Source organism: Pongo pygmaeus, chromosome 13 (assembly GCF_028885625.2).
Source record: "Pongo pygmaeus isolate AG05252 chromosome 13, NHGRI_mPonPyg2-v2.0_pri, whole genome shotgun sequence".
Classification (NCBI taxonomy): Eukaryota; Metazoa; Chordata; class Mammalia; order Primates; family Hominidae; genus Pongo; species Pongo pygmaeus.
The window spans coordinates 41,674,018-41,700,172 of record NC_072386.2 but is presented as its reverse complement, the minus strand read 5'-3'; the positions used below and the strand labels follow the sequence as shown (position 1 = coordinate 41,700,172).

Here is a 26,155-nt window from a genome sequence, read left to right as displayed (position 1 = left end):
CTTGAAGAAATGAGCCATGCAAGTATCTGAGGGGAAACGGTGGTAGTTGGGGAAAGGACATTCTAAGCAGAGGAAATTGAAGTGCAGAAACCCTAACAAAGGAGTGTGCTTGATATTTTTAGGAATGGCAAGGAGGCCCAAGTGGCTGAACCAGAGTCAATAGTGGCAGAAAGGTGGAAGATGATGTCAGAGAGATAGCAAGGGCAGGGTTAACACCTGCACCCACATTATGCAAATCCTTGTAAACTATGGTAAGAACTTTAGATTTTATTCAGATTGAGATGGGATACCATCGGAAAGTTTTGAGTGGAAGAATGCTGATTTAACCTTTTAAAGGATTATCTCTGACTTCTATCAGTAGTTAAAGGTGTAGGTAGTAAGAGTGCAGTGTTCTAAGATGAGGAACAATGGTAGCTTGGAATAGTATAACATCATTGGACTTGGTTATTGGCTAGAGTCTGGAAATATTTTGAAGATAGAGCTGATAGGGTTTGCTGATGTATGTTGAATGTGAGGTGTGAAAGAAAGATAGGAATCAAGAATGGCTTCAAGGCGTTTGTCTTGGGCAAATGGTAAATTGAAGCAAGAGTTACTGAAATGGGGAGATTAGAGAAGGAACAAGTAGGAAGAGAAAATGAAGAGTTTTTTTTGACATGTTATGTCTGAGAAATATATTAGACTCGTAAGTGTCAAGTAGGTGGCTGGATATCTGAATTTGAGAAAAATGTCAAGACAGATAAAATTGTAAGTGCTGTCAGTATAAGTGTTATTTAAAGTCATGCTGTTGGATGAAGTCATGTAGGGTAGTGATTTTAACCCTGGTTGTACATTAGAATTACCTGTGGAGCTTTTTAAAAATAGTGAAACCTGCATTCCACCCAGATTTTGGCTGGGGTGGGACATAACTGCTTTGGGGAGTGAGTATAGCTAGAAGAGCTCTGAGGATTTGTGGACCTTTCAACATTTAGAGGTTAGGAAATGAGAAGGATATAGCAACGGATTCTGAAGAATAGCCATTGAGCTAGTTGGTGAACCCTGATGGTAACCTTTAAGCCAAATAAAGTGTTTTACAAGTAGGAGTGTAATTAATCATTTGGAATGCTGCTGCTAAGGTGAATATGATGAGGATTGAGGAATGACTCCAAATTTGGCAAGATGGAGATAACTGATGACCTTGAAGGGACTGTTTTGATGGAGTAGTTGAGACAAAGTCCGACTGCAGTCTGTTAAAGAGAAAGTGAGTTGTGTTACAGACAGTTTTTATGAAAGGCAGGCAGGTACATTGGGTTGGAGCAGGAGCAATATTTAGGGGTCAAGGGAAGTTTTTGTTTTAAGATGAGAGGTAATTCAATGTGTTTGTGTGGTAAGGGGAATGATTAAATGAATGAAAGAAAAAAAATCTTGATACATGAGGGAAGGCAGAATTGGCAGATGTAAAGTCTCTGAGTTGATGAAAGGGATGGGATCCAATGCACAAAAGTGGGGAGGAAGGTTGGCACAAACAGTTCAGGCATTGTAACAGGAGGGAAGGCAGAGTATATGGGTACAGATGCAGGTAGGTTGGTAGATTTGGTAGTAGATGTATGTAAAAATTATTTTCTGCTTGCTACTATTTAGTGAAATAAGCAAGACTATCAATTGAGATGGAGGAAGGTGAGAAGATACTAGTTATTGGAGAAGCGGAGAAAGTGAGAAATAGTCATTCAGGTGAGTGGGAGATTAAGTTCATCAGATGATCAGCTGCTTGGGTGTCAGGGCATAGGAGGTTTTTATTTAATCAGGGTGGGAGTTTGCCAGGTAAATACAATGGAAAGAAAGAGCAGCAAGGAACTTGAAAGTATATGCAAGAGTATAGTTATAGTTGTTGGGAGAAAATTCTCCATAGGTCTTGTGTTTTTGCATATTTTGTGAGCAGAGGCACTGACAGCTTTCTTATTTATTTATTTATTAGCTGTTTTTTCAGGGAAGTTTATGTAGCAAGCAGCCTTGGAAAATAAAGACAGTACCTCCCTCCAGAGCGGAGGACATGTTTGTTTACTTTCCAGTATAATGAAAATAATGTTTCCCTTGGGGAAAAGATCGGGCAGGTTTGTTTTCAGCCTATTATAAAAGATTTGGGCTTCCTAAGTTCTGGATTCCTCAGCTATGACACAAACCGATTACATGCACAGCATTAGCCTAGGTCACTCTATGTCACCTCCATGGGACTTGGGGAGAAAGAGGAACTGTAGTGCATATGAAGCTCCTGTGCCATGTAGTGCATATGTTTCCTGTGCCATGAGTGTTAAAGCCCCTTTTCTCTCACCCAGGAGTCTTGTGTTTTTTGCCAACGTTCCTGAAATTTGTTAGCTTGAAAATAAGGTGACCTCAAACTCCTGGGCTCAAGAGATCCTCCTGCCTCAGCCTCCTGTGTAGCTGGGATTATAGGTGTATACCACCATGCTTGGCTTCAATTTTAATTTTTATTTTTATATATATATACTTTTTATTTTAGAAAATTATGATAGGATAGTAAGTTCCATATTGCAATAAATTAAGTAGCAGAAGGGCAATGGAAATATGAGATATTGGGGAAAACAAATGAGGCAGAATTTCTGATTGTTAAGGAAGAACTTGTTCATGTATTTTAAAAAGGTATTATGGTAAGGGCCAACTCTTCCTGACATTTAGATTCTCTTGGTTACATTTATTTTTATTTTATTTTATATTTTTTGAGATAAGGGCTCTCTGTCTCTGTCACCCAGGCTGGAGTACAGTGGTGTAATCATAGCTCACTGCAGCTTCAAATTCCCAGGCCCAAGGGATCCTCCTGCCTGAGCCTCCCGAATATCTAGGACTACAGATGTGTGCTACCACACTCAGCTGATTTCTAAGGTTTGTTTTTTGTAGAGATGGGAGTCTTACTATGTTGTCCAGAGTAGTCTCAAACTCCCAGCCTCAAGCAATCCTTTTGCCTTGGCCTCACAAAGTACTAGGATTACAGGTGTGAGCCACTGCACCTGGTCTCTACTGGTTATATTTAAAGGAGGGATGTGTCAGTTTTTTAAAAAAATGCCAAAATTTACAGCATACCAGGAATGATATGTTTTATAACTGGTTAAAAATACATGATGAAAGGTTTTTTAGATGTCAACTTAAAAATATGGGAGGGCATACATATCAGGTTCCTATTATTGGGCTAACAAATTGTCACAATCTGTGGCTAAAGACCACACGAATTTATTGTCAGATATTTCTGGAGATCAGATGTCTGAAATAGGTCTTATTGGACCAAAATCAAGGTGTTGGCAGGGCTGTATTCCTTCTGGAGGCTGTAAGGGTGAATCTGATTCTTTTTGCAGCTTTTAGAAGCCATCTGCTTTCCTTAGTTTATAGCCCTTTATTCCATCTTCAAAGCCAGCAGCATCGCATCTGCAAATCTCTCTCTGACTCTGACCTCCTCTTCTGTGTACCACTTTAAAGGACTCTTGTAATTATGTTGGGTCTACTTGAATAATCCAAGATAATCTTTTTATTTTAAAGTCCACTGATTAGCAAACTTCATTCCATCTACACCCTTAATTCTCTCTTGCTGTGTAACGTAACACAGTCACAGGTTCCAGGGATTAGGATGTGGACATCTTTAGTGAGGTCATTATTCTTCCTACCACAGCATACATAGTTAAAAAAAATTACAGAATACGTTAGTGAGGACAGTTAAAGACCACTGTCCTGCCTCTGGTATTTGACATTGCTGATCACTTCCTTCTTCCAGATTCTTTTGATGTCCATGATATTACTCCTGTTTCTCCTCCTTTCATGTCCTTGGGCCTTTCTGTTCAGTGTGTGTGTGCCCCATGGGCTCTTTTTCTTTTCTCTTTTCTTTTCTTTCCCTCCCTCCCTCCCTCCCTTCCTTCCTGTCCTTTCTTGCCCTTCCCCTTCCCCTTCCGCTTCCCCTTTCCCTTCCCCTTCCGCTTCCGCTTCCCCTTCCCCTCCCCTCCCCTCCCCTCCCCTTCCCTTCCCTTCTTGGAGTAGGACTTTGACTATGGGTCTTTTCTTAGCCATTAAAATTTTTTTTTTATTTTTAGTAGAGAAGGGGTTTCTCCATGTTGCCCAGGCTGGTCTTGAACTCCTGAGCTTAGGCAGTGCACCCACCTTGGTCTCCCAAAGTGCTAGCATTCTAGGGGTGAGCCACTGCGCCCAGCCACTTAGCTATGTTTTTATTCCTTGTTGTCCCGAGCAGTCCCATGTATAGCCAGGGCTTTATTTACCATCTATGTGCTGATGGCTCCCAAATATTATGTGTAACCTAGACCTCATTCCTGAACTGAAAGCTTGTATACTTAGCTTCCTATGAGTTTCCTAAAAAAAACCCCTAAAATTCAGCATATTCAAATTTTTACCCATTTTCTTAGGCCCAAAACTTCCTTCTGAAAACTGTCTTTGTAATTGACATGACCATCTGCCAAATAGTATCTAAAATAGAAACCTGGCAGTCACTGTAACATACTTTTATTCTTACTCTTATTCTCCATATTCTACATTTCTTATTGGGTTATTTTTTTTTTTTATCCCAGCCCCATTGCTGTGGTCTTAGCTCATTTTTTACATGTGTTACTAACCTGCTAGTGGGTATCCATGATTCCACTCTTAGACTGACCCACCCTTTCTCCCTGTCTCCCAGCATTCCTTCATTTAGCAAAGTGATCATTTGGATGAGGGTTATTGAAATAATAAAGAAGTAGCATCAGTATCTTGTAGAATATTATAAAACATATAAAAGTATATAAGGAAGTAAATTTAAACCTCATGTAATCTCCTTATTAGAGAATATTAGTATTTAATTAGTATTTATATCAAGTTGTTTTTTGGATATTTCAGTGTAATGGGGTCATTCTATAGATACATTATTTTAATTATTCTTTCCCCCTCACTTATTATTTTAAATTGTTATAATAATGATATCATTTCATGGGGTTATAATGATGGTTAAATCGGTTAATGCATGTAAGCAGTGCTTGATCTGTCACATATCTTTGTCCTCAGTATCAGCAGCAATATTGTTCCTTGTTTCTTATTGCATGAATTAACACTTTAGCTAGATAAACAACACCCTTCATGACCAGATTCTCATCTATTTGTACAGTCTCACCTCCCAGTGCTGTCCATAATAAACCTGCAATTTAAGCAAATGGAACTGCTTATTATTCTTCAGAAGTGAGATGCTCTCTTATGTCTCCAAACATATGAGAAGTAACTTTTCCTGTCACTAAACTTTAAAAGGAATTTGTTACATGGATTATCATATTAGAAATATTGAATAACATTGCAGTTTCTGTCTTTAAATGCAATTTCATAGAAGATGCAGAAGTTTTTTCTTGTCAGTAAAACTGAGAGCATAATATTATATTGTCATTCTCTGACTGAAGTAGTCCAGGTATGTAGCTTTCTTGTTAATTTAAGCTGACAGAGAGAGAGGGTCAAGAATATAGATTTATGATTGGGTAGTATATTCCTTAGATAAGGGATCTCTTAACCAGGGGTTCATAGACCTCTTCTCAAAAGGGTCCATGGGTAGAATTCAGGAGAGCCGGGGGAACTTGAGCCGGCAAGAATTCAGGAGAGCTGGGGTCTGTGGGCTTGAATGAGAAAAAAATTACATCTTGTTTCACTATCTGCTAACAGAATTTTGACAGTTCCTTCAATTATGAATGTTAACGATAGACCATGATAATATTAGCAGCATAGTGACTTTGGTACTAATACAAATATAGTGACTTTGGTACTAACAGATATTTTTATATTGTAATACAGTTACTGCAGCTATCTCACATGTAGTTTATGCTCATCTTAACTAATCAGTAATCATGAGAGTCATCACTTACATGGCAAGTAATCATAGTCTCCCCCGTACCAACGGATGCTGGTGCAGTGCAGCTGGCCAAGTGAAAGGACAACTCTGCATTTAGTTGTTCATCCATCAAAGTGAGGTTCTGTGTACTCTTTGTTTATGTGGCTTTTCAGTATTCTCTAAATACAAAATTCTCTGTTATTTTCTTTGAAATAGCAGCCTTAAGCCCTTGGAAAGACTTCAGAACTCTTTAAAAAGAGTTACTGAAGTTACTTCTATCTAAATAGCATAAAATTTGAACCATGGATTCATAGTTCTTTCCTTTCCAATACAAATTGCATTGAATATGTTGACCTAGCCAAAGATGAACTCATTGACTTTAGGACAAAAAACTTACCACACTAGATTTTGGATTTAAAAGCCTTGGAGAATTCTGGTATTTTTTGTGAGAAGCCCTCCACTATGTTGTAAAATGAACTATCGAAGCTTTAATTATATTTGTAGCAGTAAATACTATATTTGTGAATCAGGACTTTTATCACTTTTAAATATATAAAAAAAACTTGATGTCCAACATGACGTGTGATGCCTTGTTGAAGACCGCCCAAAAAGTTCAATGTTCTTATTTGGTTTATGCAAAAACTTTCACTATGTTATGTCTTCTAAAAAACTATCTTTATCTATATTTTAAATGTACTGTCTTGTACTTAATGGATTAATAATCAAACTTAAAATATTTTGAAAACTGTATTACAGAAAAATTAGTTTCCTTTGTAATCCCACATCTCTTGATTTATGGATTTAAAATGATTATTCTGAGAAGGGGAGCCATAGGTTCCACCAGACTGCCAAAGGTGTCTGCAGTACAAATGAATCATTTGTCTAAAATGATAACAGAAGTATCATTTGTCTAAATCAGAATATGTTTCTGGATATTCTTATTTGGGGGCATTTGTATAATAATAAATAATACAATATAAATGGGAATTATTGATTCTTAATCAGTGTTACACGTCCCCTCTCTCCATTGTCCAACACAGTTCCCTTATACATATGAGCTATTCTATAGCTAGCTGTTTAATGAATGAATGAGTAAGGTAGTGCATGGTGCTTTTAAAAATAGTTTTGTTATTTCTGTGAAAATGCTTATGCCCAGCGTAAAACCTTCACACAATACAGAAACCTGCACAGAAAGTAAAAATCACTCAAAGGGTCACCTCCAACCATTCTTAACATTTTGATGATCTCTACCAGTATCCCATACATGTGTACAAATATAATCAGACACACACAGTTTTACATGAGGGAATCATATAATCATGCTTCATTGTAATTATTTTTACCCCCACTCAATGGATAATGAATATCTTTTAATATCAATAAAATAAATCTATATCATTAATTGTATTTAGTTACATACTAGTTGCACTGTATATATCTACTGTAATTTACTCAGCAAATTTTCTTTTGATGGGTATTTATTTTTTCTTATTTTTTTCGCCATTTTAAGCAATATTGTAATCAGCCATACTATAGTTAATATGCTTGTTTATAAAATCATTTTATACTTGTGCAGTTATTTCTTGGGCTAAATTAATAAGAAAGGGGATTGTATATTTTACATTTAGAAAGTACTATCAGTATTCTTTACATTGTTCTTTCTTGAACAGTGTTGACCATTCTGGTTTTCTCATAATACCTTTGGCATGCAAAATTTTGATAATCTCTTTGACCTTTATCAATGTAAAAGGCAAAAGACATTATATTATTACTTATTTGTATTCTTTGATTGGTAGTTAGGTTGCACATCTTTTCATTTGTTATAAGCCCATTCATATTCTACAAATGATCATACTGTGATCATATTTGGGGGTGTGTGTGTCTTATGGAATTATAAAAACTCCTTGTGTATCATGTATATTAACACTATCATAGTGCAAATAATTTTGCAGCTTGTGTTTTAATTTTGCTTGTGATATTTTAATGTAGTTTAAAAATTATTAATCATTTATTTCTGTTTTTTGTTATGGTAACTTACTGAGAAAGGCTAGTCTTACCTCAAGGTAGTATTGCTCATATTTTAGTAGAATACTTTAGATACATTAAATCTTGAGTTTATCTGGAATTATTTTTCCTGTAAATAGTGAATAAATGATTAAACTATTTTTGCAGCCAGATGACCAGGTAGCTTTTTTCGGGGGGCGGGGGGGCAGAGTCTCTCTCTTGCCCAGGCTAGAGTGCTGTGGCCAGTCTCAGTTCACTGCAACCTCTGCCTCCCGGGTTCAAGTGATTATTGTGCCTCAGCCTCCCGAGTAGCTGGGATTACAGGCACGTGCCACCACATTCAGCTAATTTTTTGTATTTTTAGTAGTGACGGGGTTTCTCTGTGTTGGCCAGGCTGGTGTCCAACTCCTGGCCTCAAGTGATCTGCCAGCCTTGGCCTCCCAAAGTGCAGGGATTACAGGCATAATTCACCATGCCTGGCCTACACCAGTATTTTTAAATTCTGTAATCCATCTTTTCCCTGATTAAGATATGCCATTTATAACACGTTAAATTATTGTTTAAGTTCGTGGATCGATCTATTTCCTGTATTTCCAGTTTACTCCATTAGTTTCCACCTCTCTTCTAGTACCAGTATCATACTGCGTTTTTCATGAGTGTATATCTGTGTGTTTTACAATAAGACAAATTCGCTTACTACTTTTTTTTTTTGTAGTTTTCTGGGCTGTTTTGCCCAGTGATTTTTAGATAAAACATTGCTTTGAAGCAAACATCTTACTATAATGTTTGCCTCCCAAGTTTGAAAAATGATGTCCACATTCACGTTTCTCAAATTATTAGCAGTTTGGAACACAAGCATAATTTTTACTCAGAGGGAATGCTTTAAGATTGTGATATACTGGGGTCACTTAAAAGGAGTTGCATATAAAGAAAGTTGCATATAAATAGTGAAAGATGTTCCTCTGAAAGTAGTAGGGACCAGATGTGTAGGACTTTTGAGCCATGTTTTAAGGAGTTTAAAATCCATTCTTAGATTAGAAGAAAGTCATTGAGGCATAAAAGCAGGCAGTGTGATGAGATCCTAGTTGTGCGTTACGAGTTATTCTATCTACTATGTGGAGAATGGATTGAAGAAGGGGAAGACTAGAGAAGACTGTGTCTTAGATATGGCCATGACTACAGAGAAAATGGAATAAATTGGAGAAATACTAAGAACAAGAAATGGGAATATGGCAAGGGAAATGGAGATGTCAGGGTTGACAAAATGTTACCAAGTGTGTAGAACTGAGGTGGAATTAAATTTAGTTAACAATACTCATTATTAATATTATTAACATTATTATTAACATTACTCATTATTACAATATTATTAATTATTTTTGCTACTATTATACTCATTACTAACATTATTTTAAACATTACTAATTATTACCTTTTTTGGTTAAAGGAATATTTCTCAATCTTTGAGTATGAGGACTTCATTTTAATAAGAAAAAATGTTGTAGATTGCTCTCTCTTCCACATAATAGATGTATTTTGAGTAGCAGTTGATTTATGTAATGTTTTCAAGGGACTTTTAATTTTATTACTCACAATATCATTATTATTCACGCATATATTTTGTTAGGGCTAAATAAAGATCAAAATGCACAATGGTTACTGCAGTACTGCAGCTAAAAGTAGTGGAACTCTTGCAATAACTTTGCAATGTCCTTCCTTCCCCACCTCATCAAGATCTGCAGCCCACAGATTTAGAACTACAGGTCGAAACAATTCTTTATGAATTTGTTTTGAAGATTTTAGCCCTAGATGTACATTTTTTCCCCTTCTATTGGAAAAAGTAATTTCAGAATATAGGGTTCGCTGCTTTCATTAAAGACACATTTTATTAAATAGGAAGAAAGTGATTAACTAATGTATTTAACATAAGAATTTGTTAAATGTAGCAAGCCAAACATTTACAACAGTCTAGACAAGTACACATGAGGAACTTCAGTGACTTTATTTTTTTCCTCTTATTTCTGTATTATTATATAAATAATTTTACAACTGTATCACTAGAGGATTTTTTTTTGTTTTTTTCATTTATTTAATATAGAATTAATTGCACTCTGACCCAAAAGAAATGCAACAAAAACAAAGATAAATAGAGGGGGCATAATTAAACTAAAAAGCTTCTGCACAGTCAAAGAAATAAGCAGCAGAGTTAATAGACAACCCACAGAGTGGGGGAAAAATCTTCACAATCTCTACATCTGACAAAGGACTAATATCCAGAATCTACAAAGAACTCAAACAAGTCAGCAAGAACAAAACAATCTGATTAGGCCAGGTGTGGTGGCTCATGCCTGTAATCCCAGCACTTTGGGAGGCTGAGGTGGGTGGATCACTTGAGGTCAGGATTTCAAGACCAGTCTAGTCAACGTGGTGAAACCCTGTCTCTACTAAAAATATAAAAATTAGCTGGGTGTGGTGGTGGGCACCTGTAACCCCAGCTACTTGGGAGGCTGAAGTGAGAGAATCACTTGAACCCGGGTGGCATAGGTTGCAGTGAGCCGAAATCTCATCATTGTACTCTAGCCTGGGTGACAGAGCAAGATGCTGTCTAAAAAAAAAAAAAAAAGAAAAAAGTCATCAGAAAGTAGGCTAAGGACATGAATAGACAATTCTCAAAAGATATACAAATAGCCAATAAGCACATGGAAAAGTGCTCAACATCGCTAAGATCGGGAAATGTAAATCAAAACCATGATGCCATACCGCCTCACTCCTGCAAGAATGGCCATAATAAAAAAAATAAAAAATAATAGATGTTGGCATGGATGCAGTGAAAAGGGAACACTTTACACTGTTTATGGGAATGTAAACTAGTACAACCACTATGGAAAACAGTGTGGAGATTCATTAAAGAACTAAAAGTAAATCTACAGTTTGATCCAGCAATCTCAATACTAGGTATCTACTCAGAGGAAAAGATGTCGTTATACAAAAAAGATACTTGCACACGCATGTTGATAGCAGCACAATTTGCAATTGCAAAAGTGTGGAACCAGCTCAGATGCCCATCAATCAACAAGTGGATAAAGAAAATTGGTATCTATATACCATGGAATACTACTCAGCCACAAAAAGGAACGAAATAGTGGCGTTTGTAGCAACCTGTATTGAATTGGAGACCATTATTCTAAGTGAAGTAACTCAGGAATGGAAAACCAAACATGGTATGTTCTCACTCATGTGTGGGAGCTAAGCTATGAGGATGCAAAGGCATAAGAATGACACATTGTACTTTGGGGACTCAGGGGAAAGGGTGAGGGGTGACGAGGGATAAAAGACGACATATTGGGTACAGTGTACACTGCTTGGGTGATGGGTGCAGCAGAATTTCGGAAATCACCACTAAAATATTTATTCATGTAACCAAACACCACCTGTTCCTCCAAAACCTATTGAAATAAAAAAAAAATTGCCCTCTGTACTGTATAATGTGACCTGTATTATAAAAACACTTCTTATTATAGCATACATTATTTAGTGCTCTTACTGTAATTCATTGAGAGTCAGCAGTTAGGAACTTAGAGCATATGACTTTCACTTCTTAAAAATTTAGAAGAATGCATTGCAGAATTATATTGTCATTTAGTATCACCCTTCAGATCAGTCAGTGTCTACACAAACATTTCTGTGACAAAGTAAAAAACCTTATTTGTTTGTTTATTTATTTATTCCTTTTTTAAGACAGTCTCGCTCTGTTGCCCTCCCGAGTTCAAGCGATTCTCCTGCCTCAGCCTCCTGAGTAGCTAGGATTACAGGCACGTGCCACCATGCCCGGCTAATTTTTTGTATTTTTAGTAGAGACGGGGTTTCACCGTTTTAGCCAGGATGGTCTTGATCTCCTGACCTCGTGATCTGCCCGCCTCAGCTTCCCAAAGTGCTGGGATTACAGGCGTGAGCCACTGTGACCGGCCTATTTATTAAAATTTAATTACAATTAATTTGTGCTTTTAAAGGCTCTTTATCTGTGAAAAATTTTTTTGTATCCTGAAATTTCCTAAAATAATGAACTTTTATATTGTTTATTTAAAAACAAGAACCTTTGACATATCATAAGAGTTAACATTAATTTCTCTTGGTATTCTTGTGTTCAGCATTGTTGCAGTAGCTATGGAAATAAAAAGAAATATAATTTAACAAACATGTAAAAAATACCCATGTATGCTGGGCTGGCACAGTGAAGATAAAAAGAGTTCATTAAGATGAAAAAAGACACAGCTAAATAATTGCAAGGTAGTTGGAGAAACAGGGAATACATATATATATTAGGTATTGAAATGGTGTATTAAATTGAATATTATAGACAAAATAAATTTTACTGTTCTTTCATTCAGCAGTGGCCTATTTAATTCATATAGTACTTTAGTAAATTCCTTTAACTCAGCGTTCTGTATTATATGTTGATTGCCATATAAAGCTACTTAATTCTTTTTCATCCATTATTTATTTAAGGAATATGATTGTTAACAAAAGGACTGTGTATTTTCATTATACTTTGTCTTTTTTCCATGGAACTGTCACAGAGTATGTTTATAATGAGTGGCATATAGAATTAAACTTATATTATCGTATATTTATATTCCTAGAAGTTGATGCATCAATAACTGATAGAAATAAATTTTACCTGGAGGATATTATGCTTTTATTCACTTTATTTCCAATTTATGTATAACTCCTAAGCAAGATCATTTTCAAATTCCGACTGCTACATAGATTTTAAAATTTGTCTGTCCTTTAAACATTGAGGAATAAAATAAGTAGAATGAAGCTCAAATTTTATAACAATGTCTCCATGAGACAGTACTTTATGCCATAGAAAACCATTGGTTGATTACCGTCTCAGTCAATGTTGCTCTTCAGTGTTGAATTATATGTATTCTTATAAGGATAACACATTTTTAATTTGGTAAGACTAGCTAAATTTGCTTTTTGTGCTTATGATGTAAAGACAAGATTTAAATTAACACCAACAGCAGAGGCTCTTAAAAATGTAGAATGTTATACTATGAATTTGAATAATCTTTCTGTGCTTGTCATTTTACATGGATAGTATCATAAGACAAGTAATGACAGATTAAGACCTACCTAGCAGAGGGAAAACTAAATTACATGGCTTTATTAAGGCATAAATAAACCTATTAACCATTATCTGGAATACCAATTAGTAGAAAGAGCACTGACAATTTTATTTATCAACATTAAACACAATTATTAATTACAGACCTGATGAATCTAGCAGTAAGCAGGCCATGTTGGATATGCTGGGACCTTAAGTCCATTATATGAGAAGGATGATTACCAAAATCCTGTGGGGAAATAAGTAATTGTAGTTGTAAAATTTTAATTGCCTCGGAATAAGGCAAATTATATTTTCTGGTCTGAGAATATAAATAGTATATCATGAAGGTAACAAGCTTTGGTAGTTGTAAATAGAAAATGGATTTATGTGAGGTTTTAAAACAAAGAAAAGAGTGATGAATTTTTAGTGTCATGCTATTCCATGTGAATGGCGTACTGTAAATACATGCAGATTTTTTTTGATATATTCTTTAGTAGGTGAGCTATTCTCTGAATTCCTTTTTTTCATAGTGAAAATAATGTGAGAAGGAACTTTTTGAATGAATTACTGCAGGTGAATGGGAATTATATAATTAAAAAATATTTTCCTTATGTGATTAGCAGTGTTGTGAAATGAACAAGAGACAATTCACATTTTTGTGCCTTTTTTTCTTTTTCTTTGAAGATCCAAATTCCAGAATTTGTGGACATTTACTCATAGGTGCAGCCAAGAATTCTTTTGCAAAACTCATGGATAAAATTAGTCTGGTAATGGAATGTATACCTCTGCACAGTAGCAGGAGTATTACATATGTAGAAAAAGATTCCCTGGTTCAAAGGCTGGCCCATGGACTTCATAAAGTAAACACACTGGCCCTGAAATATGGTTTGCGTGGCCATGTGCCCATTATGGTATGTATACACTTTCATTTATTAGTAACCTAAGAACCTGTAGGTTTAATTTTGAATTAGCCTAATTTGTAGTTTAAATTATTAGTTGTACATGAATCTATCTGGATTTTCTTTATAGTTCATGTAAAATTTTAATACAGTAAATAAAAGTACTTCCAAATAAGTGTCCAAAATATCAAAATGCAAAAATCACTGGCCAGGCGTGGTGGCTGATGCCTGTAATCCCAGTACTTTGGGAGGCCAAGGCAGGTGGATCACCTGAGGTCAGGAGTTCAAGAACAGCCTGGCCAACATGGTGAAACCCCGCCTCTACCAAAAATACAAAAATGAGCCGGGGGTGGTGGTGGCTGCCTCATGCCTCTAATCCCAGCTACTCAGGAGGTTGAGGCACGAGAATCGCTTGAACTTGGGAGGTGGAGGTTGTAGTGAGACGAGATTGTGCCACTCTACTCCAGCCTGGCCTACAGAGTGAGACTGTCTCAAAAAAAAAAAAAAAAAAAGGCATGACATTAGTGCTATAAATTTAATGTTCTCTATAAATGCGCTGCAACAGAATTGTATGAGACCTAAACAGCTGTCAATTTCATTTTTAGCTATCTAGGTTATTTCTTTTCTCCAGATGTTTTTTTCATAAACCAAATTATTAGTCACATAAAAAATAAAGTTTTCACCTCTATGTTTCTGTAATAGCTAGCACTGGTTTTTGGATAATCTAAGTTACATTTAATTTAGTAAAATGGTTATTGCTATTGTTAGTAAATCTGTAGTTACTGTTTATAAAATTGCTCTTGTTTAACAACAGAAAAGCACAGCATCGTTGCAGAAGCAAATATTTGGATTTACACAAAGACTGCATGCTGCAGAAGTGGAGCGCCGCTCACTACGCTTAGAGGTCACAGAATTCAAACGAAGTGTGAATGAAATGAAAAAGGAGCTTGACAAAGCCCAGGGTCTGCAAATGCAATTAAATGAATTTAAGCAGTCTGTAAGTATATATCATTTAAGAAACTGTTGCTTTGGTGATATATATTTATTTATCTCTATATCCTTTTTTCCTTAACTTTTGTTATGTTTGGTTTTTCAAATAATTCAAAACCCTATTAATAACATTTCTTTTTCTTCAGAAAACTTCCCGTGTAAAATGCCTCTAATTGCTGATGTTGGTGGCAGGCAGGGGAGTGGGGAGAGAGATTTCCTCTCTTCTTTTTTTTTGAGATGGAGTCTCACTCTGTTGCCCAGGCTGGAGTGCAGTGGTGCAATCTCAGCTCACTGCAACCTGTGCCTCCCGGGTTCAAGTGATTCTCCTGCCTCAGCCTCCCAAGCAGCTGGGATTACAGGTGGCTGCCACCATGCCTGGCTAATTTTTGTATTTTTAGTAGAGATGGAATTTCTCCATGTTGGCCGGGGTGTTCTCGAACTCCTGACCTCAGCTGATCTGCCCACCTCAGCCTCCCAAAGTGCTGGGATTATAGGTGTGAGCTACTGCACCTGGCCTCTTCCCTTCTTATATTGAATATTTTGAGTAAATTAGATTATTTCGTATGAACTCAAATTGCTTTTCCAAAGAAATGTTCAATTTATCTAACGTCCATCAATGACTTATATGTATTATTTTAAAAAGCAGAAAATAGCTGAAAGAGCAAGGCCGTATGCCAAATACCATTAGATCAAGAACAAAATGTCTAACTGTGTGAAGCACAATATAATGCAGACATCCACATATTCTGTTTGCAGTTGGGATAGTTATTAACATTGCTGTTTTTAATGTGGATATGAGAACATAGAGTTAAAAGATTACCCTGAAACTTCAAGACTATACAACTTAAAACAGCTACTATAACTTCAGTTTAAATGTGCTTTTATCTTTTGATTAATTTGGAATTTACAGTTTTAACATTTGCAGTAACAGAGGCAGCAGCAGGTGTAGTAGTTTAGTTATTAATCCTATGATAATGTAATTGTGCTAGTGTTAATTATTATTTCAAGTAGATACACCTTCAAAGGGCAAAGAGTTCCTATGAATTAGGCAGGTCAAGTAATCATGAATTACTCTTAAGCCATAGGTTTCTTTTCAGTAAATGTCTAAAGACACCATAATTTTTCCTTCTCTTAGTTTTTTGCTCAGAGAAGGAATATTTAAGAGTTGAGCTGCTTCAACTTTTTTTTTCTAATTATAAAAGTTATACATGACAACCGTAAGTAAAAATAGAAGAAAGTATTAAGAAGAAAGTTTAGACTGGGTATGGTGGCTCATGCCCATAATCTCAGTGCTTTGGGAAGCCAAGGTAGGAAGGTTACTAGAGGCCAGGAATTCAAGACCAACCTGGGCAACATAGTGAGACCCCATCTCTACAAAAAAAAAATTATATTTATTTTAAAAATGAGGAAAGTTAAAATCATTTTAATCTTACCACCCAGAACCAATCACTGTTGAAATGTGGATGCATTTTGTTCTCCACATTTCTTGTGTATATATGTGCCTGTGCATGCCTTTATGCACAGTTGTAGTTTGGAATAATTTTGTATGTACAGTTTGCATCCTGACTTATATAAATATATGTATACATGTATGCACTTAAAGTACTGTAATCATTTTCCTCTGTCATTTAATTATTAATTTCATTTTAGTTAAATGAATACTAGTGTGTCATATGAATGTATCAAAATTTGAGTATTTCCCTTTTCTTAGATATGTGATTTTTTTCCATTTTTTGCCATTTTACTTAAATAATAAAGAGATGTTTATACTTTTAAAAACGAATTCTTTGAAAGAATGTCTCTCCTTCTGTTTGATTTGCTTCTGTATCATAGAAATAGTTGAATTTGGGATATTGAGATAGTCTACCACAATGGACACAGACAGTCATTTATGCAATTTTTGAGATTTAGAGTATAGTCAACTGTATTTAGATTTAGATAATAATGGCTTTTGTAAAAATTGGAAAATTCCTTACATATGTTGCTCCCTGGAATATATACGAAGAATTCTAAATATTCTACACAATTTGATTTCCTAGTCCATAGTTAAGTATTAAGAAAACAAGTTTGCATCTTTGATTAGTTTAGAAGTAGTCAGGACTTAATTTCCAGAATCTAGAGAGAAGATTAGAGTTTGAGGGAAGGTTAGTGGAAGGTGACAGAATCCTCTTGTAAGGGCTTTGAATAACTGGCTTGCAGTAATTAAGAGTATGTTTGAGGAAGTGCTTAGTGTGAATTGCTTCCTCTGAAGTGTAGAAATAAAAATAGGATAATAATTGAGGGAAGAGGTACTTAATTTTTACTTTATTTTACCTTATTTTTTGAGATGGAGTCTCTCTCTGTCACCCAGGCTGGAGTGCAGAGGTGCAATCTCAGCTCACCACAGCCTCCGCCTCCCAGGTTCAAGGAATTCTCCTGCCTCAGCAGGAGTTGGCGTTACAGGCACCCACCACCACGCTCAGCTAATTTTTTGTATTTTTAGTAGAGACAGGGTTTCACCATGTTGGCCAGGCTGATCTCAAACTCCTGACCTCAGGTTATCTGCCTACCTCAGCCTGCCAAAACGCTGGGATTACAGATGTGAGCCACCACACCTGGCCAGTACTTGATTTTTAGATATTGTCCTATAATTATAAGTTATGAAGTACGTGACGATTTCTAACATTTAGTGATCATGTTGACCATGTATCAGACACTGACCCTAAGCACGTTACAGGCGTTGACTCATTTGGTCCTTATAATTAGCTCACATGCTATTATTATTTCTAATTTACAGATGGGGATTTTGGAGCAGATAGAAACTAAGTAACTTGCCTGGAGTCATATAGTTATTAATGGAAATGACAGACTTTGAACTTGGTTCATGTGGCTCTAAATCTCATGCTTTTATCCACTTCATTACAGTGGTTAATGTTGATACCTAGGTGTGTTAATAAAGGGTTGTTATATTAAAAACATAATAGATGAAGAAAAGATGCTATTTTCCTCTAAGAAAATTGGAGAGAGTGCCTGCAACCATTTGTCTCTCACTCATTTCAGAAAAAGTGTATTGGAGAGAATAAAATAGCTTCTTTATAGTTGGTCTAAAATTATGAAGGGAAACATCCTGCTCACCAAAAGCTATTTAGTACTTTAATGGTTTTGGAATACTGTGTCCATCTACTGACAGTCGTTCTTTAACAGCTAACTTCCCCAGTCTCGTGATCTTTGTTTATTAGCTCCTTACACTTGCTTTCACACACCATCTCTTTCTTATTCTGCATTGATATACTTGCTTGATTTTATTTACTTTACAGAGGAATAAACAGAATCGAGCCAGTCTCTGGGAGGGATGGATGGACAAGAGAGGCTAAAATTACCTGAGTTTTTAGGTAAAGGGGAAATTTTGGAGGATTGTGAAGGGAACACACGTTCTGTTAAGACAAGGAAGTCCTGCAAAATGGTGGGGATGTTGATGGAAAGATCTTTATTCACTTGATGGTCAAGTAGATTGAAAAGGACAGAATGGTCTCATGGCAAGGAGTGGTAATTTAAAACAACACATTAAAGATAGAAGAGGTACAAAAATATATGTTCACGAGACCCAGCGCATAGGGGGATGTTAATAAATAGAAATAGAACTGGAAAATTTTCTCCCATTCTGTAGGTTGCCTGTTCACTCTGATGGTAGTTTCTTTTGCTGTGCAGAAGCTCTTTAGTTTAATTAGATCCCATTTGTCAATTTTGGCTTTTGTTGCCATTGCTTTTGGTGTTTTAGACATGAAGTCCTTGCCCATGCCTATGTCCTGAATGGTAATGCCTAGGTTTTCTTCTAGGGTTTTTATGGTTTTAGGTCTAACATTTAAGTCTTTAATCCATCTTGAATTGATTTTTGTATAAGGTGTAAGGAAGGGATCCAGTTTCAGCTTTCTACATATGGCTAGCCAGTTTTCCCAGCACCATTTACTCATCTGACAAAGGGCTAATATCCAGAATCTACAATGAACTCCAACAAATTTACAAGAAAAAAACAAACAACCCCATCAAAAAGTGGGCGAAGGACATGAACAGACACTTCTCAAAAGAAGACATTTATGCAGCCAAAAAACACATGAAAAAATGCTCACCATCACTGGCCATCAGAGAAATGCAAATCAAAACCACAATGAGATACCATCTCACACCAGTTAGAATGGCAATCATTAAAAAGTCAGGAAACAACAGGTGCTGGAGAGGATGTGGAGAAATAGGAACACTTTTACACTGTTGGTGGGACTGTAAACTAGTTCAACCCTTGTGGAAGTCAGTGTGGCGATTCCTCAGGGATCTAGAACTAGAAATTCCATTCGACCCAGCCATCCCATTACTGGGTATATACCCAAAGGACTATAAATCATGCTGCTATAAAGACACATGCACACGTATGTTTATTGCCGCATTATTCACAATAGCAAAGACTTGGAACCAACCCAGATGTCCAACAATGATAGACTGGATTAAGAAAATGTGGCACATATACACCATGGAATACTATGCAGCCATAAAAAATGATGAGTTCACGTCCTTTGTAGGGACATGGATGAAATTGGAAATCATCATTCTCAGTAAACTATCGCAAGAACAAAAAACCAAACACCGCATATTCTCACTCATAGGTGGGAATTAAACAATGAGAACACATGGACACGGGAAGGGGAACATCACACTCTGGGGACTGTTGTGGGGTGGGGGGAGGGGGGAGGGATAGCACTGGGAGATATACCTAATGCTAGATGACGAGTTGGTGGGTGCAGCGCACCAGCATGGCACATGTATACATATGTAACTTACCTGCACATTGTGCACATGTACCATAAAACCTAAAGTATAATAATAATAATAATAAAAGAAAAAAAAAAAAAAAGAAATAGAACTGGAGTGCTGAGAGGAGACTGTCAGATTTGATGTTTTGAAAGCTGAGGGTTTGGTTGTAATAGCACAATGTGGAGAGTTCGGCAGCTGTTAAACAGCGACTAAAAAGTTGAGTGTTCTGTATAATCCCAGCACTATACAAGTATCAGTGACATATTAGATATACCTTTTACTGGGTGACTCTCTGAAAATGAGGCAACTTTCCTGTGTGCCTTGTGATCATTCTCATTAATTTATATTAACATGGGTAAGTCATTAGACATCTGTTTTTATGCTACACTATTGGCTTTTAAAATTTCTTCATTGTTGAGAAATGCACTCTTAAATTTTTGAGGAATGCACCCTTAAAAAGAGAAATGAGTTTTAAAAGACAGTTGCTTCATGGAAGTGGCAGGCAGGGTACCTGGTGCCAAAATAAAACTGAGTGCTTATGTATTATGATATAGAAGGACCTATGTAATTGATTTATCCTAAAACTTAGTTTCAGCAAAAGTCTTTCTCTTTATATGAATTGCATGCTTGCTGTTGGCCCACGAGGAAACTGTGACTATGCACATTTCTATTTTTGTCTTACTTGTCAGAAAAATAAAAGACAAAGCCTATATTCAGTTACAATAGTTACTAGATACTTAGAATCAGAAGGATTTTTTTCCTGTTTTTCCTCCCAGATTTTTTGAAATTTCAAATCAACCTGCTTTATATTTGTGGCGAATGATATTAATCCACCTCACATCCTTTTTTACAGTGGGAAAGTTAAAATTTTTAAATAGATACATGTGTAACTTGTGTATTTAAGTGGCCTGAATCATTCCTTTGAGTTTTCCATATATATTTCTCAAGTTATCTACCTTTTGTGAAACCTTCCTCTTTTTTATACTTCACGATGTCTCTGTTGTTTGTTGTATCTAGGTTTCATTTGTTTAAATGTTTTGAGCAGGAGATAATACAAGCTTGTCTTGCCTTGGATTCTCCATCCCTGTCTAGAACTGTCATTAGTTATTCCAGAGCAGAGTACTGTGCCCTCCAAAGCAGTCATGATATTGTAAAAACCATGTTGTGTATTATGGTGTAGATTTTGTTGGCAGATGTTTATATATGAATATTATTTCATTCAACAAATATTGAACACTCACTGAGTGCCAGGCACTCTTCTCTATGTTGGATGAAAAGCTAAATGAAGTCCCTGCTTTGGGGATGCTACACCTTTATATGTGTGGTTGGTGGCAGGGTGTGGACAGGCAATAAAAAAAGTGAGGTGAATTTAGATAATGACAATGGCTGTGAAGAAAATAAAACAAGATGGTATAATAGAGTGAGTGGGAGTTGGAGAGGTGTAGTCATGTAAGACCTGCCTAGGAGAAGACATTTGACCGGGGAGACCTGAATAATAACACACTGAACACAGACTTCTAGGTGATCACTTAAAAGCCAAGGAATTTGTTAAAGGTTTTAATTCCCACAGTCATAATCTTTATAAAAAGTGCTCATGTATGAAAATTTAAACTGAGCATCATGGATTTATATGGAATTTAAAATGAGTTTTCTAAGATTTTATTTGACTGAAAATAACTAAGTGTGGCTGTAGTGCTTTAAAAATCACAGTAGTATTTTTATCTTGACTTATGCAATTAAGAAAAGCTAATTGTATTTTTTTAATGTATCAAGTGCCTAGAAATGTTTGTATTATATTCCTTTACTTTTGAAGATGAAATGATACAACAATGCAGTTAGCTTTGTAGCTGATTCTCCCCCCTCCCGCTTTTTACAGAAATTGATCACCCATGAGAAGTTTGAAAGTGCATGTGAAGAACTAAATAATGCTCTGCTTCGGGAACAGCAGGCACAAATGCTGTTGAATGAACAGGCACAACAACTACAGGAATTGAATTATAGACTTGAATTGCACTCCAGTGAGGAAGCTGACAAAAACCAAACTCTTGGAGAAGCTGTTAAGGTAACAGAATAAAGGGATATTTGCATAAAGGGATATTTTATCTATGTGTGGATCTTAGAGGGAATTATGATATCTCCTGAATAGGAATAGATCCCAAGATGTAGAATTTTATTCTATGAGGATAGAATGAAACATGTTTCTGAGACCTCAGTTATAAGCCTGCATTCACATGTTTCGAGAAGATGAAAGTAGGCTTTACTTGCTAGTTGAAAACAAAGTGAAGATCTTTTCCAGTAATAACAATTATTATTAACAATAAAATTAACAATAAATTTTTGTTTCTTTTATCTTCCTTATTTCTTCCTCTCTTTAGAATTTTCCTTTTCTTGTTTTGTACCCAATGGACTTTGGAAACTTCACACATCTTTTGGATTCTGGAAGGTTTTGGTCTGGGTCTGATTCTTATATAAGTACATATTTGGGGAGAAGGGAGGTTTAGTTAGAAAGAGTTGTTCTCTCTGTCATATATTTGTGGTAAAGGTATTTCAAAGGAAAAAGAGAAGCTATCATTTAAAAGTTGTCACTGAGAAAATTTCATTAATGGGTTTAAATGTTCCCTACAAAGTATAATAGAATTCTAGTTTTTGATTATAAAACTTGTGGATTTTTCACTAGTGAGATTATATACGTTGGAATGGAACTAAATCCAGGGAAACAAAAATGATATCGCCTCTATATAGGATATCATACTTAATACAATTAATCAACTCAGAGTTGGTATTAACTTATACAAATAATATCTATTTATTCTGATAGCTTAATAATACTATTATGATCAATGATAAAATAGCCAAAATTTATTGTTAACTTCCTGTTTTACCAGGCACTATGCTAACTACTTTAAAACACTGATGTACTCCTCACACAAACTGTATTGGATTATAAAACACTTAGGTACTCCTCACACAAACTGTATGGGATTATTCCTGTTTTATAAATGAGAAAACAGATACAGAGAGGTGACATAACTTACACATTTCTTAGTAAGTAATATATCTAGGGAGTCAGATTTCACATCCGTCTTCCTAACCACCACATCATATGTTCCACTGATCGACAGCGTACATTTGCCAGGCTCTGTGTTACTGTCTCTACATGAATTACTCATTTTAAGCTACCTCTGTGAGGTAGGTACTATTATTATCATTTTGATTTTTTTTTGTTTAAATTTAGAGACTTCAGTAAACTTGCCCAGGGTATCCTGTAAATGTTGAAACTGGGATTTAGTTTTCAGGAAAATTAGAAAATTTTGAAATCTAAAGCAGGAAAATACACGTGAATTTAAAGAGGAAAATATAGATGTCCTTTACGAAGAGGAAAAAATGACCAGGATGGTATTAGTATTTTAGAGTATATTTTTCCAAATATATGTATTAAATTGAACCATTTGAAATTGCTGTTTTTATAAGTGAAAACTAGACAAATGCCAGCAATTTCAAATGGCTCAACCTAATGCATATTATTTTTCTTACATAAATGAGAATGTACTTATATACTGTTTTGAAACTTACTTGTATTACTTAGTAATAGATTGTGAGCATTCTTGCTTACCAACCGATATGACTGTGAATTTTTTTCACTTTTTTACGCATGTAATAAATATTCATTGCGGAAAAATAAGAAAATATAGATGAAGAAAAATTAAAATAATCTCAAATCATATCACCTGATATATCTACCATCAACATTTTGATATATATATTCCAGACTTTATGTTTTAAAAATATAGAAATATAACTGAATATAGGTTAATAAAAATACAATCATACTATTATATATATTGTTTTTACTTACTTTCTTCAAACACCATGTCAAGGATTCTTTCTATGCTAATAAGTATAGTGGTATCTGTCAGGCCTCTGAGCTGAAGCTCAGCCATTGTAACATCTGTGACCTGCACATATATGTCCAGATGGCCTGTAGGAGCCAAGAAGTCTGGAGCAGCCGAAAAACCACAAAAGAAGTGAAACAGCCAGTTCCTGCCTTAACTGATAACCCACCTTACGACATTCCACCATTATGACTTGTTCCTGCCCTACCCTAACTGATCAATCAACCTTATGACATTCTTCTCCACGACAATGGATTTCGTGATCTCCCCACCATGCACCTTTTGACCCCTCCCCTGCTGACAACAGATAACCACCTTCAACTGTAACTTTCCACTGCCTACCCGAGTCCTGCAAAGCTGCCCCTCTCCTATCTCCCTTCGCTGATTCTCTTTTCGGACTCAGACCACTTGCACCCAAGTGGATAAACAGCCTTGTTGCTTACACAAAGCCTGTTTAGGTGGTCTTCTATATGGACACGCGTGACAGTATCATCATTTCCTGGCTGGTTGAATTCTTTTGGATGTATATATATATTTTTCTTTTTAACTGACAAATAATTGCATACATTTAGGGTGTATTTTGATGTTTTGCTACATGTATGCATTGTGGAATGATCAAATCAGGCTAACATTCATCTTTTCACATACTTATCATTTCTTTGTGGTGATAATCCACTTTTTTTTTTTTTACCATTTTGAAATATACATTATTATTAACTGTACTCACCTTGCTGTACAATAGATCACCAAAATTTATTCTTTCTGTCTAGCTGAAACTTTGTACCCTTTGATTAACATTTGCCCATCCCCACTCGCAGCTTCTGTTAATCACTTCAATGTACTGTACATAATTTATTAACCTAATTTAATACTATAGACTTAGATTTATCCCAGCTTCTTCCTCCTCCTTCTCCTCCACCTCCTCTTCCTTCTCTCACTCCTTTCCCTCCTCTTCTTCCTTTTTTTCTCTTCTGCTTCTCCATCTCCTTTTGCTATTATAAGTAATTATCAAGATGAACAACCTGGTATCTAAATGTTACGCACATATCTGCGATTATTTCATCAGGATGAATTCCTAGATGAGGAATTACTAGGTCAGAAACCACATACATTAAAAAATGAACATATTATCAGTTGGCCTACAGCAAGTTTCTACTGATTACATTCTCTCCTAAGATATATGAGAATTGCAACTTTGGCCCTACTTGGCTATTACTATTTAAAACATTTTTGACAATTTGGTAGATATGTCCTTGTTACTTTAATTTGTATTTCTTTTATTATTAGTGGAGTTGAAAATTTTTATAAGCATATTGGTCATTAACATTTTTATGCTTCATGTCCTATTAATAGATAATGTAATGAACTGTGCTTTGGAAAAGCATCTTTGTCATATTGAAGTCTTTTTCTCTGTTATAGTTTGTGTTTAGGTATAATATCTTTAAGCAGATAAAGAGCTGTTCATGTTAATTTTTTTAAATTGCCAGTAGCTTAAATATTGTTGTCAGGAGTGGAGAATTGTTTAATTACTATCTCTTAATTAGAACTAGCAGGTGGTAATGTGAAAATGCTCTCTTGTGGGAGGCAACATGGTTCAATGGAAAAAGCACTGGCCTTGGAACCAGTATTCCTGAATTCAAATCCCAGCTCTGTTGCTTGGGCAAATTACTTAACCTTCTGAGCCTCAGTTTCCTCTTCTGCAGAAATAAGGATAATGATACTTAAGTTACAGGATGTTTATGAGAATGAATTAAGATTCTATTTGAAAAGCAAGTGTATACTTGTTAAATATTCTGTTGTGTTTTCAGTAATGCTTTAAAAAATAGTTTTTTTAAAAATATGTCCTGTGCATAACTTCTTTTAAAAAACAAAGTGTATTGTTTCTTCTTTTTAAAAACAAAATAAGATCATGAGTAGAAGATATGGATACAGAAGAAAAAACAAGTTATCTATGATTTATAATCTGAAAGCAACCACTTAACATTTTGGGAATTTTGTTTTAAATCATATCTTTTTTTTTGTTAAAGACAGGGCCTCACTCTGTTGCCCAGGCCACGACCTCCTAGGCTTAAGTAATTCTCCTGCCTCACCCTATCAAGAAGCTGAGTCTACAGGCACATGCCGCCACACCCAGCTAATTAAAAACATTTCTTTTGTAGAGATGGAAACTGCCTATGTTGCCCAGTCCTGGTCTCAAACTCCTGAGTTCAAGCGATCCCCTTGTCTTGGCCTCCCAAAGTGCTGGGATTACAGGTGTGAGCCACTGTGCCCAGCCTAAATCATTCCTTTATATGTAATAGTTTTTATAAATAATAATTTAGACTGGATTCTCAGAATGGCCTTTTGTTTTAATACAGCTAAATCTTGGATTAGACATTCCCTGCAATAAATGCAGCGCATTATGACATAAAGGAAATCTCCAAGGACAAAAATAAAACAAATGACAATATTGTCAAACGTCAGTATGTGGAAATCAAAGTTAACACCATGAGTAGATGCTAAGTTTGTCCTGGAGGCAGATACAGGTTGAGCATCACTAATTTGAAAATCCAAAATCCAAAATGCTCTAAAATCAAACTTTTTGAGCACTGACATGACACTCAAAGTAAATGCTCATTGGAGCATTTTGGATTTCAGATTATCA

At 35.7% G+C, this 26,155-nt stretch overlaps 1 protein-coding gene across 18 annotated transcripts in view; it reads left to right on the top strand.

Moving 5' to 3' along the window:
- The window catches only part of CCDC171 (coiled-coil domain containing 171), a 445,777-nt gene that overhangs the window by 237,401 nt on the left and 182,221 nt on the right, over positions 1 to 26,155 (top strand). For all 18 annotated transcript variants that reach the window (XM_054501330.2, XM_054501326.2, XM_054501331.2 and 15 more), the window contains 3 exons: positions 13,632 to 13,858; positions 14,661 to 14,843; positions 21,495 to 21,680. In XM_054501330.2, the coding sequence (XP_054357305.1) occupies positions 13,632 to 13,858; positions 14,661 to 14,843; positions 21,495 to 21,680 (596 nt within the window). The remainder of the gene's footprint in view (positions 1 to 13,631; positions 13,859 to 14,660; positions 14,844 to 21,494; positions 21,681 to 26,155) is intronic.